The 14,739-nt window shown below is 43.1% G+C and overlaps 1 protein-coding gene across 4 annotated transcripts in view; it reads left to right on the forward strand.

Annotated features, from left to right (window-relative positions):
• MPZL1 (myelin protein zero like 1) overlaps positions 1–13,901 on the forward strand; it is a 31,444-nt gene extending 17,543 nt beyond the window's left edge. For 2 of the 4 annotated variants that reach the window (XM_014882805.2, XM_088158368.1), the window contains exons 4-6: positions 4,917–5,049; positions 8,297–8,402; positions 13,571–13,901. In XM_014882805.2, the coding sequence (XP_014738291.2) occupies positions 4,917–5,049; positions 8,297–8,402; positions 13,571–13,672 (341 nt within the window). In that variant the 3' untranslated portion in view covers positions 13,673–13,901. Of the gene's footprint in view, positions 1–504; positions 1,600–4,916; positions 5,050–6,572; positions 6,647–8,296; positions 8,403–13,570 lie in introns of those variants that run through there. The other 2 variants (XM_088158380.1, XM_088158373.1) reach the window with 2 other exon arrangements.
• The last annotated feature ends 838 nt before the right edge of the window (positions 13,902–14,739 follow it).

The following is a 14,739-nucleotide window of genomic DNA, read 5'->3' on the forward strand; positions in this document are numbered from 1 at the left end:
TACAATGAAATGATTGTTACAGCAATTGCATTTTCAAATTCATAATTTAGGAATGACAAGAATAAATGTTGAATTCATAAATGGCAGTGCTGATGCAGCTATTCCATTAGTTTTAATATGTTAGGGAAGATGCCTATCTGTATGTCCTAATTGGAATGATACTTCTGCTAGAGCAGGTTTGTAACCCTGCTCTTAAGAAAATTCCATGTTCTTATGTAGGCAAAGTCTCTGTCTAATTTTTCTCCTTGTGGAACAGTTTGGGTTGGGTGGGACCCCTGGAGGTCCAACCATCACTTAGAACTTGCTGTTCCTTGAAAGCTTGAAGCCTATATAAAATAAGGTCTTTTTATTTTCTCACAGTGATAGTCACTGTGAGGAAGCAGTAAAGCAGCTGCTGGTTTGGCAAAGTCAGGCTGTTTTGGAAAAACCTTTTCAGATTTTAACCCAGGTTAAGCAGCTAATGACTGACTTCAGCATACTAATTCAGCTGATATTTTTCAACAGACTTGCATGCTGGCATCCCCATAGGGGACATCTTGGAGGGAATCTCTCAGATTCTGGATGAAGTCCTGAATTTGAAATATTTCTTGCCATCAGAAGAATGCTGGAACTGTTGTCTTCAGAGTCTTAGGAAGACTGTGAAAATGGGTTTCCAGGCTCTTTTAATAGGTCATAACTCATCCTGAACTGAGCTGGAGCAATTTTTTCAATTGGAGTAAATACATGATGACACTTGTGCATATTGGTTTTTTACTATGTATACATCTAATGGTTCTGAATCATACGTCTGGTGTTGTAAACTGTTTAAAGCCATATTGATTCTTTGCACATTTAAATGATCTGATAGATGACAGGTTAGCTTTAGGTTTTGGATTGAACATTTAATAAGTTTCATGGTGGCCTAATTTTTAAAAATTGCCATACTAACCCAGCTGATTTTCACTGCAGTACCTACTTGGTGTTTGCATAAGCAGCTCTATCAAGTGTGTTGGAAGAATTCTACTGGCAGGGATGAAAAGCAAGACTGTTTTTTCAATAGAGTATCTGAATGTGGAAAGGACTACCATTTAGAGCCTAAACAGCAGAAATTCATAGGGAATTCCAAGTTCTTACATTAGGTTGACCCTGCTCAACACTGTGTTCAAGATAGTTTGGAGGTGGTTGATCTTTGATCTGAACACACATGGGGGAAACATTTAGAATGGTATGAAAATCTCTATACTTAGGAGCAATGGAAACTTCACTTTCCTTCCTCTTTCATAAAACTGATACTGACATGCTCTCAGTGAAATGGAAATTGCTCTGAATTTTGGTAATAATCAGTGAAAAGTGTTCTCTAAATGACTAGATTTTTGATTTATGTTGAGCTGCTAACTTCAATATTGACTTTCAGAGCTGGTGTTTGGTTATGTAGCTGGGACTGTTTTTCACAGTGAAGTCATTGGCTGCTCTGGAAGTGCTTATGAGCAATTTGTGTAACTGTGGAATGCTTGAAAACGTAGGGACCATTTTCTGAAAAGCAATAAAGCCAGACTCTTAGTTTCACATGCAAACACTAGCGTCTTTTTAATAAAGTCTTTAAGATGTTTGCTAACAGGATCTAACTGCTGTCTGTCATTCATATTCAACCAACCAAAAAAACCCTCATAAGTCAAAGAAGTGACAAAAGTATTGTGGAGGGAGCAGAAAACAGAGAAGAAAGTTTCCCTGCATCCTCAGAACAAGCTCCTTGGAAAACCATAGCTTAGAGATAAGAAATAGCTTGTGAAATGATGAATACAAAAGGAATTCAGCTTCCCCCCCACCCTTGGAAGACCCTCTTATCTATCTTCAATATTAGTGGTTCATTCTCTTTTAGTATCCACAGGCCAGCTTTGAATGTAAAATCCCTCAGGGACTGGTTAGAAAGTAGAATTCCCTTGGTAATTGGTGCAAATTGTAAAACCCTCAAAAGATATAAAAACCCCTGTAAAACAATAGCCGTGGGTATATGCTAGATAGGATGCCTTCATAGATTAAACCATGGATTTGTGCCTCTCTGCATATTCTGGTTTCTTTTCCCTGCTGGTCTGAGAGCTCACTGTGAGCCACAATTCTATCTGGGCAAGGCACAGGAATTTGCTCCGAGGGCTGCAGAAGCAGCCTCAGGGATCCCAAAGGGACCCCAAAAACCCCCACCAGTGACAAGTGGTGCCCGAACACAAGTGGACTCTGCCCACGTTCTGCAAAACGGCATAAAAAAATTGATTGCATCCGTTTTTGGGAGTCACAAAAAATTCGGCGAGTTGAGACTTTGTTTTAAAGGTCTTAACTTGCTGAATTGGCCTAAACAACCCTGAGACACCTCCCAGCTCGGGGCTGAAGTTGACCAGCACCTGAGAAGCAGCTTTAACGAGCTGTCAAAGATAAGCTTTGTGAGTATAATCAGCTTTTCTTCCCCTAGGGTCTTGTTTTGCGTTTTTGGTGGTTTTTTTTTTTGTTTTGTTTTTGTTTTTTTTTTTTTTTTTTGGTTTTTTGGTTTTTTTTGTTTTGTTTTTTTTTGTTGTTTTTTTTTTTGTTGTTGTTGTTCTTGTTTCTTTTTCTGCTCGTTAGGCTTGGGGTCGCTATGGGAAATCCCTTTTCTAAAATTATCCTTTCCCATAGCGAAAGAGTTCTCTATAGTATAATAAAACAAACTTTATCCGCTGACAATTTCTCTTTTTCAAAACGCTCTTGTTCTAAAACTGTCCTGAAAAGATTTATAAAATGGATTTCCACTCACTTTTCCAACTTTAATAACCAGACTATCCTTTTGGATTCTTTCTGGGACACTGTTGGCACGAAAATCTATGAATGCCAAGCAAATTCTGATTTTTCTGTGACCTCTTTCATTCCTCTTTTTCAACATAAGAGCAAGACGAAAACTTCAACAAAGTACTGTCCCTACCCTCTCCCCACTTTCTTCCCTCCTTATCCCCTCCCCTCACACACCACCCCCGATCCTCCAAAATCCCTTGTCTCCAATTCCTCGGCTCCTGCGTCCCCCCTTTCACCCCCCCTTCCCTTACAGCGGTGCCCCCAGCCCCGTGCCCCGCCCCCACTCCCTATCCCTAAAAATCCTGTCTCCATGGAAATCGACATTCCTGTCACACATACACAGTCATCTCTCCAACTTTTCTCCCCGCTCCACCCCTAAACCAATACCCACCTTCCCAAACCCCACATCCAGTCCCGAACACCCCCCCACACACCCTCCTCAGACCCCAGACCCCAGGAGAAAGGGCCCTGCTTCCAGAGTGGAGCAGCTTGTCTTGGGAGGATTGCACCACGTGGGAAGGGAGAGCCACGTTTGCAGCAGTTTTGGGAGGACTGTGTACCTGTGGGAAGGAGTCACCTTGCAGCAGATGTGGTAGAGGTGCTGCTCCTGAGAGTGGAGCCATGCTGGAGAAGTTTACAGAGAGCTGTCTCCTGTGGGAGGAACCCCTCACTGCCTCAGAGGGCAGGGCTCCTGTCCCAGAGGAGTGGAAACAAATCTCAGTGATGAGCTGACCAAAACCCCATTCTCTGTCTCTGTGCTGTCAGTGGGAAGAAGGGAGGGGCTGGGGGGAGAGAGGATGTTTTAAGGGCTTATTTTATTTCTCATTATCCTCCTCTGATTCTCTTAGTAATACATTTCACTTTGCAGCTGAAGCTGAGCCTGTTTTGCCCTTGAAATATTTCTTGGTCCTTATCTCACCCATGAGGCCTTCGTTAATGCTTTTTTTCTTTTCCCTCCTTTGCCCAGCTGTGGTAGGGGAGAGTGAGTGAGCAACTCTCATGGGTGCCTGGCCTTGGGCCAGTGTTAAACCACACAACTAGGTTGCCTGAAGAGTCTCCCATCCTTGGAGATAGTCAAATCCAAAGTGGACAAAGTATTGGGCAAACTGTGTTACTTGGCCCTGCTTAAAAACAGGGGGTTTGGACTAGACAAGCTCAAGTCATCCCTTCCAATCTCAACAATTGTGATGATCAGATGCAGGTGTCTGAGACAAATTTTTCTATATAGATGTAGGTTTTGCCTCTTGGATCTTTTGCTGATTCACTTGTGTTTGGTACAAGTAGCTAGAGTAGCATGGAGTCTTGTAAGAAACCCTCTGGCCTGAGATGTTCCTTGTGTTAACCACCATGTGGGGGGAAGGAAAGGACTTTGTTTCTCATTGGGAAAAGCTGTAATGGTAGTCTGTGTATTCTTTGACTTGTAATTATTTTGTACTCGTTCTCTGATTGGCTTTTGTTTCTGGCTGCTGTTTTTTGGCCTCTTCTCCCCCAAAATAATACTAGGGAAAACGTGAGTAAAGCAATATTGTGTTATTCTACGTGTTTTCCTGGTATTGTACAATGATCCTGACTGAAGAAGGAAATTAAAAAGTGTATAAAAATGTACAGGGCTGTATTTTGAGATTCCAGAGTCATGTGTAAACACTGCTAAGAGTGATCCTGGGTAGGAGCTCTGCTGTGTGCTGCATGCTCCCTAGAGAACACCCAGCCTTCAGCAGTCCTAGTGGGTTAGTGATGTGCTGTGTCCAAATCGGCTTCCAAGCGTGCCTGCTTTTTCCTGTTGACCTCGCTGGGAATTGCCAGATAGCTGTAACTTGGTGGCTTTTTTCTCCCTTCAGATACAAAATGAGACAGGGTTGTCCTCATTGTCACTGGCATTCTCTGACATGTAGAAACCTTTGGTTCAACATGAACTCTCTCCTGAAGGACGGTGACATTAAGAACACTCCTGGTGTGCGCTCAGTTCATATGTTACTCTGCTGGCTGCCTGCTGTAATTTCCGGGTATTACATTAGTTCCTCCTGCTCTAAACGAATCCAGGCTCAAGGGCATTTGTGGTTTGCACTTCTGTTGAGCAGGAAATGCAGAAGAGTTGAATGTTTTCTCCCTTCTCTCCGCAGACAGCCTGCCTGCGTTCCCCATTGCCACCGTGGCAGGGATAGCCATCGGTACGGTTACAGGTCTCTCATCGCTCATCTCTATTGTCGTGTGTCTTGTCATCAGAAAGAACAACTCTAAAAAACGATACTCTGGGTAAGAGATTTCTCTCCTCACCCGTGAGGAACAGCAGGAGGATCAGAGGGAGGGCTTAAAGGGGGGTAGCAGGAGTTTCAGCCAAGCCTTGGCTATTGTCATGTAGAACTATGATCATCTGCCTTTAGTGATTACCTCTCTACTGTGCTTGAAGAGACACCTGAAAATCACTAGGTGTTGAAACTGATCCCCACACACAAGGATATATGCCCTCAGAGCATTTAATCCAAGACCCTCTAGCTCTGGTCTGTTCCACTTCCTTCGAGCTCTGCTTTCCTTACCACCTCCAAAGGAAAAGGACCACACATGCACTTTTCAGGAATGCTGTGTGTTGAGATTAGGACTGGATCTTTCTGTTACCAGTGTCTGCCTCCTAAGCCTGGACTAAAATACTTGCCAAAACTCCCTTTATCACCCCACTTGAAAGTAAGGAAGGAGTAGCCACTCTGCATCCGTTCTCATTCACTATATGTTTTTTGTTAACTGATACCATCCCTGCAGGGTTTTTAGTGTTAGGAGGAGAACTCCGAAGTGAAGCACAGTTCTTTGAGTGGGCATATGAAAAAGCAAGAAGAACTGAAAAAGACAGATTAGAGTCCTGTGGTGATGAAACTTGCAGCTGGTAGAGGAGGTGCTTCCTTTTTTCTCCTCTCTAATTAGCTGGTAATTTGCTTCTCTAAGAAAGAATGAAAATTATGTATGTTGTCTTAGGAACAACCCCAAAACATACAAGTTTCTTCTGTTCTTTGCCCAACAAATATTCCTGCTTATTGCAGGTTCTTTGGGTTGCCTGTGAGATTAAAGAAAATAACTCCAAAAATAAGCTTGTGGGGATTTCCAAATTAAACTTTGCCCTATCCTTTTCCCAGTTGGAGAGCTTAGACAAAGTGAGTTGGCTATTGCCCAATGGTAAGGCTAAATACAGCAAGGGTGGCTGTGTGTGCTCAGAATTGTGTGGAAAGCCTGGTTTTCCCTTTCTGCATGTGTCCTTCCCCTAAGAACTGAAAAGAACCCTGCAGTGTCATGCACCAGCAGTGTGCCTGAGGTGGCCTGCTTGCCCTGCTTCCCACTGACCTGCTCTCCAGTGTCTTCCTGCTGGAGGACACATGTTGGTGCTGAGCCTGGAGCAGTAGTTCATGCACTGTGATTTCTTGTAGCAGATTTAACTACTCTCTTGGGAAAGTAATCTCTGAGGTTTAAATCCTGCTTTCACTGACCATGCCAGCTCTGCATGATGTGTAGAAAGAAACCAAGTGTGCTGTGACCCCCTCCAAACTTATGGACTGTCTTCTACATAATGCTAACCCGGTGTGTGGTGGTGGAGAGAAGCACTTACTCCTAGATAACCGTTCTGCCTTGAACTGAGGTGGGCTGGGGCTCTGCGTGGCATCTGGAACCCCTGCATGGCCACGGTTTCCATTCATGCTCTGACTTTGGTGGGTTTTTTTATTTCGTTCTGTTTTGTTTTTCTTTCTGCCTTGGTGCGCTGGGATCGGATCCTGCTTACCTTCCTCTCCTTACAGAGATCCTGATATAGACGCCAGATTGGGAATGTAACAGGGCTGGGTCTTCTCTTCCAGTCCCACTAGACACCATGGTAACTAATCAAATTGGTGGTTGCTGTTAATACCTGTGTGTGTGTACACATTTCCTCTTCCTTTGCTGACTAACCAGCTAGCTCTCTACTAACATCACTGTAATTTGTGCTGGAATCTGTTGGCAAAGGGATGTGCATTTCACTGGGTGCTTGGGTTTCATTGTCTCCTGTCTGACTGGGGTGGAGTTGTTGCTTATGCCAGATGGTGTCCCTCCATCTCTTCCAACAGTGAACTTGCCAGTGCATTGACTAAAGCACAGGAAATTCAGAGCTCTCTCTGTATCAAAATAAAAGTAAATTCCCTGTAAGCATTCCTCTGGCTCAGACAGCTTGGATGTTGGAATACTTGCAGAGATTTGAGTACATCAGTTGTTTAAGCCTGAATGATAACATTTAGATAGTGTAGATCTGAGGAGTTTTGTGAATAAAACAATTAATGATTACATAATTTTGGTAACAGAAGGGGTATATTTTCTCTGAGACAGTTGAGACCCCTTGCCATGATGGCTGGGGTAGTATTTTTTTTTTTAAATTCTAACTGCTGCATATATGAGGAGCTAAATCTGCTATAGTAAGACCTACCAACGGGTAAAAAATGCTTGCCCTGCAAGGAGGTGGTCTGTTTAATATCACTGTCCTTGTTTGTTTCTGTTCTCTATACATTGTCTACAAAGACTGAGGGAAAAGGATGTCCATTGTTCAGAGGGCATTCCTGTGACTGCTGCCAAGGAGGTGGCTACTTAACTCTTCTGGGTGCTGTGGTACAAAGAGGTAGACCTAGCACTGAGAGACTCATCACTGCATTGCCCAGAAGTCACCAACTTTAAGGGCATTTGCTCTGTGATATTAATTTTTCTGTCACAGGCTTGTTTTCTTTTCAGTCCTGCTTTAAGCAGATGAAAAGAAGCAATCAGAGGGTGAAAACCAGCAGCCTTCTTTTTAGGGGTGTTAGTTCTCACCACAAGACAGTTCTTTTGTTTGAAAACCAAGATTTGATATTCAAGTAGCTATATGAGGGCACAAAGCATAAATGTGCTGTGTGACTCTTGAGGTAATTGCTCCACAGACTGGTGTCTGCTGGGAGAATTATTTTGGGCTCACAGCAGAACTAGAAAAGCAAGGGAACTAATGCAGAGTTGGGTAGGAAGTACCTTGCTGATGTAGAGAGAGCTGGTGGCTCTTGCAAGTGTTGGCTCTACCTGTATCACTGGTGCAACACTTGTCTCAGTGGCTGGGATTGTTTAGCTTCTAGTTAGAAGATAATTGCTGTTTACCACTGTTACCACTGAGAAGAAAACACATAATTTTAGAGAGGCTGAATTGAATGGGAGTATCTAAGGACCAGGGGTTGTGGAGGAGCTGCTATCCTATGTTAATAGCTGCTCCTTCCTGTTGCTTACCAATGAAACTCAGAGGAAGGACAGAGAAATGTCTCGGGAGAGATGGAGAATTGTTTGTGTTTATTTCAGAATCCATTATGTTCATTTTTTTACTTTGGCGTAACCTGCCGCATTTCACCTTGCCATTATTCGTCTTTTGTTTTTTGTTTCTTTTTTTTTTTTTTTCTTCTTTTGTTTCGTCCCGTTTTGGTTTGGTTTTCGTGTGCCTCTTGAACATTGTCGTGCAAACTCTGCTCTGCCACCTCGTCAGCTGCAGTACCTCTGAGAGCTTGATGTCTCCGGTTAAGCAGGCTCCGCAGAAGGCGCCCTCCGACACAGAGGGCCTGGTAAACAGCGTGCCCGCCAGATCACACCAGGTAAACTGCTCCTGCTGCTCCTCCCCGAGGCAGGATTTCCCCCCAGCCTGGGGCAGCTGCTGTGGAAAACATCCAGGCAGGGTGGGATTTGTGCATTAGGGGCTGTCTGCCGGTAAAAGCACGTGTGCTGGGCGAGGGGTGTGCAGTAAGCTCTGGTGAGCTCTGCTGGAGAAGGTTTTGGTGCAGTTGAAAGAGCAGCATCTTCATATTAGCTGAGATGGAGTTTGATGTCCTTTTCATGCTAAATCATAAAAAACCACAGTTGTGATCTTGTGCGTTAACATACACAGGTGGCAGTGAACAGCAAGGATGAGGAGTGGTCAGTGAGTATCTGTTTAATGCAGACACAGTGCAGTGTCTATCAGATGTGGATCACCCCATAAAGCTTCCTGGTCTGTTCTGGGGTGGTAGTGGGGAGGAATTTGCCTTGCACTGATGTTTCATGTACTTCCTTCACAAGGGGAGGAGCCAGATGCTGACCAGTTTGCAGATGATTTGTGCTGCTGAGAGCTCTCTTCTGCTGAGCGTCCCAGCTTCTGTGGGCTTGAAAGTGCCACTCCTTGTGCTTGCTGCAGCTGGTAAAGTTCTGCTGACTTTGAAGGGAAAAAGTGGCTTTTATCCAGACTTAGCATCCCATGGGAGGGGACAGAGCATGAGTCACACAGGGATTCTATGCAATGGATCATTACCTGTTAGTACTACAGGATTTCCTTATTTGGAAGCTGTTTCTTCCCTCGTGATTTGAGTATTCCTAGCAATTTTCCTATAAAGATACAGGTCCTGAGACCTGTTTAAGTTAAAAATGGACTTTTTCTTAATTAGCCACCTTTTAGCAAGTGGCTGCAGTGTAGTGTGTGCAAATTAATACCTGTTTTCTTAATTTCTCCTGACAAGATAATGGAGATGTGTGTTAATGTTTAATGGGGAAAAAACCCAGTGTGCTAACAGTCAGCTCAGTAAAGTCAAAGCTCCTACTCTAGTGGGCTTCTGGTTGGTTTTGAAATGCATTTTGTTCTGGGCCATGCAGTATTTCCAAAGTTTTAGCACACAGGCCCACAAAGCTGCCTTCTGCCTTCAGAGAATAGTTATTCACTGAGGCTGTATAATCAGGATTTAAAAATAGTCAGATTTTGACTGACTTGTAGGTCTTGTAGCAGCAGGCTGCCTATAAGGCCTGAATAAAACTTGTCTTTTCTAGATCATGGGAGATGCTTTTGGAATGGGTGAATGAGACAGATGATTCCCACCATCACCCCTTAAAAAAAAAAAAAAAAAAGTTTTGCAAAACCAGCTCAATGGGATTTACGATATAGTAGCTGTTGGAGTCAACATCCATAAGTCAAAACCCAAAAAGATTTATTTAATTAATGTCATGGCATGAAGGAGTACTTGCAGGTGCCCTGAGAGCTACACACAGATGCTGTTCTGTGCTTGCATCTTGAAAGCAAAAATACTCCAATGTTTTGGTGTGAAAACTTGCAGTTTTCACTTTGCAGTGAAAAAAAAAAACTTGCAGTCCTCACCTTTCCATGTCTCCAGGGTTTGAGTCTCAGTGTGCTGGAAGGAGCAGCAGAGTAAATCTAAACTTTGTGATGTTAACTCAGAATCAGGGTGCTTTTTACCCTTCTGTAGTCACTCCAGTCTGTTTCTACATTGACAGAGTCCTCCCTGCAGGTAAGTTTCTAAAGGAGAACACAAAGTGTGAACGCTGCTGACATCAACTGAAAAATACTGCAAATGGCTTTTGTTTCCTATAGTTTTAGTTTAGTTTTTAGATTTTTAATCTCTTTTGTCAGGCAAACAGTTTCTTTTTGTGGTAGACATTGTAGCAGCAAGTAGTTCTCTACCTGCTGTTGAACATTTACCCCATCTTTACAGAACAACTAAACATATTTACTTTTCTTTAGAAAGATCCACACTGAAATCAGGGTAGATCAGATTTTGAACAGAATGTTTAAACAAGTGAGGAAGCTAAGTCTCAGTTGATTACACTTACATTGTTAGCTTCTAGCCATTGTTTGGTTGTTTCTTTAAGGGTCATATCAGCATGCAAATCAACATATTTGAAATCTTTCATCATTTCTTAGTAATCGAGAAATGAGCTGTGGTATTTAAGCTTTTGAGGTGTTGTGCAGGTGAAAGGCAGATACTCATTCCCAGCAGTTCCCAGAGCTGTTGCAGGCTGTTTGCTGATTCAGGCACGCTCTTGGCTCTTGGAATGCCTGGTACTTTTAGACCAGTGGTTCCCACAGTCAGTGCTGTGGCCCAACAGCAGAGGCCTGTGGTCTTCCTTGCAGCTTTTTTACAAGGTAGGATGTGTAGGAAGTGAATGAATGCTTTGTACTTCACTGGAGGAGAACTGTGAATACAAACAAAACTGCCTCTGTGAGTTAGAAACTTGCAGTAGCATCACATCTCAGCTAAAAGTGCTGAGCCCGCACTTCCTTTGTGTTTGGAGTGCAGGTTACTCAGGTGTGGACTTTGCTTTCTGGAGTCTGCATATCTGATTCTGTGAGTGTTCAGCTGCTTGAGTCAGCTCCACTTGTTTTCACTGTGCCCTCCTTCTCAGCAGCTGTGTTCTGTCCTGTCAGATTTGTCTGTGCTGGTTCTTGTCCGTGCCATCATTCTCTAGTGACTGCTGTTCTGCCAGGGCTGTTATTTGTGTGGGTAAGAAACAATTTCCAGTGAAGGCAAGAACTACATGGATTTCTCATATGGATGTCCTTGTTTGGATCCCAGGGGCCTGAGAAGGAGCAGTTTGTGATGCCAAGAATCTTGATTGAAATTTCAGATAACTTTCCCAGAGCCTGAATCTCTGGTAGTTGCAGCATCATTCAGAATCTGAGAAATTTGAAAATTCTGTAGACTCCTGTTGGACCATGGTAGTCTAACTTTGTAATTCCTTTTTCTTTGCTGTAACCTGCAATTCATGACTGCTGACAAACCCTTGGCAGGTACACCTGCTACTCTTTTCCCTTCAGTTCTGAATGGAAAAATTGCAAGGCTTCAGAAAATGCTGGTTTTATACAAGCAGTGCTGGTCTGACTTCTGGTTCTGAAAAGTTAGAATAAGCTTACTTGGGATTAGATGAAAGTTCTGAATTGTTTAGACTGTTTTAAAAATGGCCTAGGTGACACTTATAGTCAGCTAGAGAATCAATTGGCAGCAAATCATAGATGAGCACTGCAATAAATCCTTGGTCCCTCCTTTTCTCTGTATTGGCTATCTACCACTTTTTTTAGGTGGCTGACATTGAGACAATGATAACTTGGTTTGGATCAGGTGATCACACCAGTCAGTCTCTCCACACCACTAACATGCTGCTTGCAGCACAGTGACTATATTTAAACTGGCAAAAACCCAGCACAGTGGTAACTGATACTGAGTGAACTCAATAGACAATTGACCCATTAGAATTACTTGAACAAAATTTGGAATGTCACAGTGAGTACTTTATGTAGCTAGTTTTTTTTTTTTCACTGACAGTGCTCTCAAGCTGAATTTATCATACCCTTGGCCTCTGGCCTCAGGCAGATGAGATTTCCAAAACTGCTTGCAATTAAACTTCAGGGTTACTTTGCCTTGAAGTTTATATAGACACTGTGATCTGACTGGAATTAGTAATCTCACTACAGTGTTGGAGACCAGAAACACATGAAAGCAAATAGAAGAAAAATTTTTAAAAGAAGTGACTATAATGAAATTTAAAATGCAGAGTTTTCTAGGACATCAGTGCCCTTTTTTCTATTTTCTCAGTGTGTTGTTTATAATTCAGAGTTTTATACCTACTTGCAAAGTTTTCACCCTTCCATCCATCTTCTTCCTCTCTTCTTTATTACTTTGGAAATACTATACTCAGAAGGAAGAAAATGTGGATTTACATTACTTCTGAAAGAGAACAAGGTATTTATCAGGTGTGAGTTTTGCTGCTGTGCTGGGGGAAAACAGCTGTGCAGGGAGGTACCTGTCGTCCTTTAAGGGCATAATTTTCTGTACAGAAGGTCTGTTTTCATCTCTGGCTCATAATTGCTTTGGAAAATAGATGGAAAGATTTCTCTGTCAGGGCTATACGAATGTTTCCTAATTTGTCAGGATTCCAAAAGTGCTGGCAAGAAGAGGGTAGAGGAGTGCTAGTGAAGGCTTCTTCTTCCTGGGACATAAGGGAAGCCAGAATAGTTAAGTGCATGAAAAGTTTTGAAGGAAAAACTGCTGAAAAAGCCACAACCAAACTAAAAGCTCTCTCTTTTTAATTGTCCCTCCCCTCATCCCCAGATAAGACAGTCCCTTTGCCTCCTGCATGGGGTGTGTGGTCTCTCTGTTGAGGTCACCTGGGAGGTGGCAGCCCCGTGCTTGTGTCAGTTGGGGAGTTCTCTTGCCATCAAGGTCCCACCTCTCTTGCTGGGCCTCTGCTCTGTGGAGGATGCAGTCCTGTCTCCAGTAGCTGCAGTTGGCTTTCCCTGGCCTATGTCTTAGAGGATGCAGTGTTTTAGGAAGTGTTCACATGTTCAGCTGAAAGACAGGGCTGTATTGTCCTTCCCTGCACCCCAGCAAATGTCCTGAAGCTGTGAGGCCATGCCTGCCCAAGGTGTCTGTGAGCTGCTGCTGCCTTCGGGTAAGAATTCTGTATTGCTGCACCATTTTAGCACTTCCTGGCTCACTGCTCTCTGAGTCTTGGTCCCACCACTGGCTTGGGCAGTGTCTGGAGTCACAGGGTGGCTGCAGCTTTATTCTCTCCCTTGTTATCCAAGTGGAACAGCCATGCTTAGTTGGGGAAGTACACTCTGCTGTTGACTGGTAAACCTCTAGTGCAGTTCCCCTTGAACAACATTAAATCTGGCATGCATCTAAGCCACGTGTCTTTGCTCCATAGCACACGCAAGAATTGGTGCTTTTCAGAGTAAAGGATCCTGGATTTTGCTTTCTGTGACATCAGGCAGTTTTGGAGGGAGGCAAGGGTGCTGTTTGGCATGCTCCTGAGAGGAGAAAGGTGGCAGACTAGAGCTCACGTGCAGCTGAGGGTTCATTCCACCTGCTTCCAAGTGCCGTCCGCAGTCATTAAAGCTCTGTGGTCTTGCTTTAGCTTTCACCTTGCTGCAGCCCCCATGGAAGTGAGGGGCAGTGTGGCCTGCTGTGCAAAAGCCTGATTTGCGTGTTCCTTGTGTCCCCAGGGCCCAGTCATTTACGCGCAGTTAGATCACTCCGGGGGACAGCACAGCGACAAGATCAACAAGTCAGAGTCTGTGGTCTACGCCGACATTCGGAAGAACTGAGATCCTCAGCTATCCAAAGGACAACTCATGTTCAGACTGGAATTGCTTGAGCAAGATTTGACCCAGAGAACTCACATGTGGCCTTTGATGCCTAGGCTAGGACCAATGCATGTGCATACAGAGGGAGAGATATATATGTATTGTGTGTAAATAGTCTATTTAATCGTACAGAAGTGAGACCAATGTTGCATGTTGAAATGCGGTAAGAATTTTGCTTATAAATTGCCAATATTCTTTTTTTTTTCTTTTTTTTTTTTTGTATCTTGTGTGACGAGAGAGAAAGTGAAAACTCGCATCACAGTTTAAAAATATTTTTATCTTGATTATTAATGGAGAAACTGGAAGATTCCTGAAGATTCTAGATCGACCTGGAGATTCTTTTTTCTTTGCTTACAGGGCCTAATTTCTTTTGTTGAGGTGACTATAAAGAAGACATCTTCTTTATATTCAGAGTTCTTTATGTATACAGGGTATTTATCTTTCCTTGGTCAGATTCTCAATACAGGCTGCCTTCTCATTTAAACTAGACCCTCTCACTTGGTCTTGTAAGCCAAATTGTGACTCCTAGCTATCAGAAATGTAGGTCTTAGCAGTGTGAGTGAAGGAAATCTTTAGGCCTCCCTGACCTGTGTAACATGGGTCACAAAACCGTTTACTTCTCAGTGAGCCCAGCTTTTTAAGTTTAGTCATTTAAGGTGCAGGGATAGTGTTGATCTAATGAATTTTGTGAAATGGTAGTTTACCTGTGAAAACGAAGGAGATAATGAGTTAAAGGCATAGGAGGCTGTAGCTGTAGGTGGTTGCCTCAGACTCTGTTGAACCTTTCAGTGAAAGACTTCTTCCTCAAAGCTCTGTCATTTCATGTAAGTGTTTGTCTTGGTTTGAAAGACAGGTGTCTGTTAAGGAAGGCAGGAGCCTCTCTTGAAATGGAAAATATAAACTCCCTTCCTCCAAATTATTGTAATTTTGAAATTAAGAAGCTCTCAGGCAAAGATAAGGGAATAGGAATAACAGTTCTTTGCTACGAAAATTAAAATAGAAATACAGTAATACAAAAGAAACCAAAC

This window comes from Sturnus vulgaris, chromosome 2 (genome assembly GCF_052056855.1).
Source record: "Sturnus vulgaris isolate bStuVul1 chromosome 2, bStuVul1.hap1, whole genome shotgun sequence".
Taxonomy (NCBI): Eukaryota; Metazoa; Chordata; class Aves; order Passeriformes; family Sturnidae; genus Sturnus; species Sturnus vulgaris.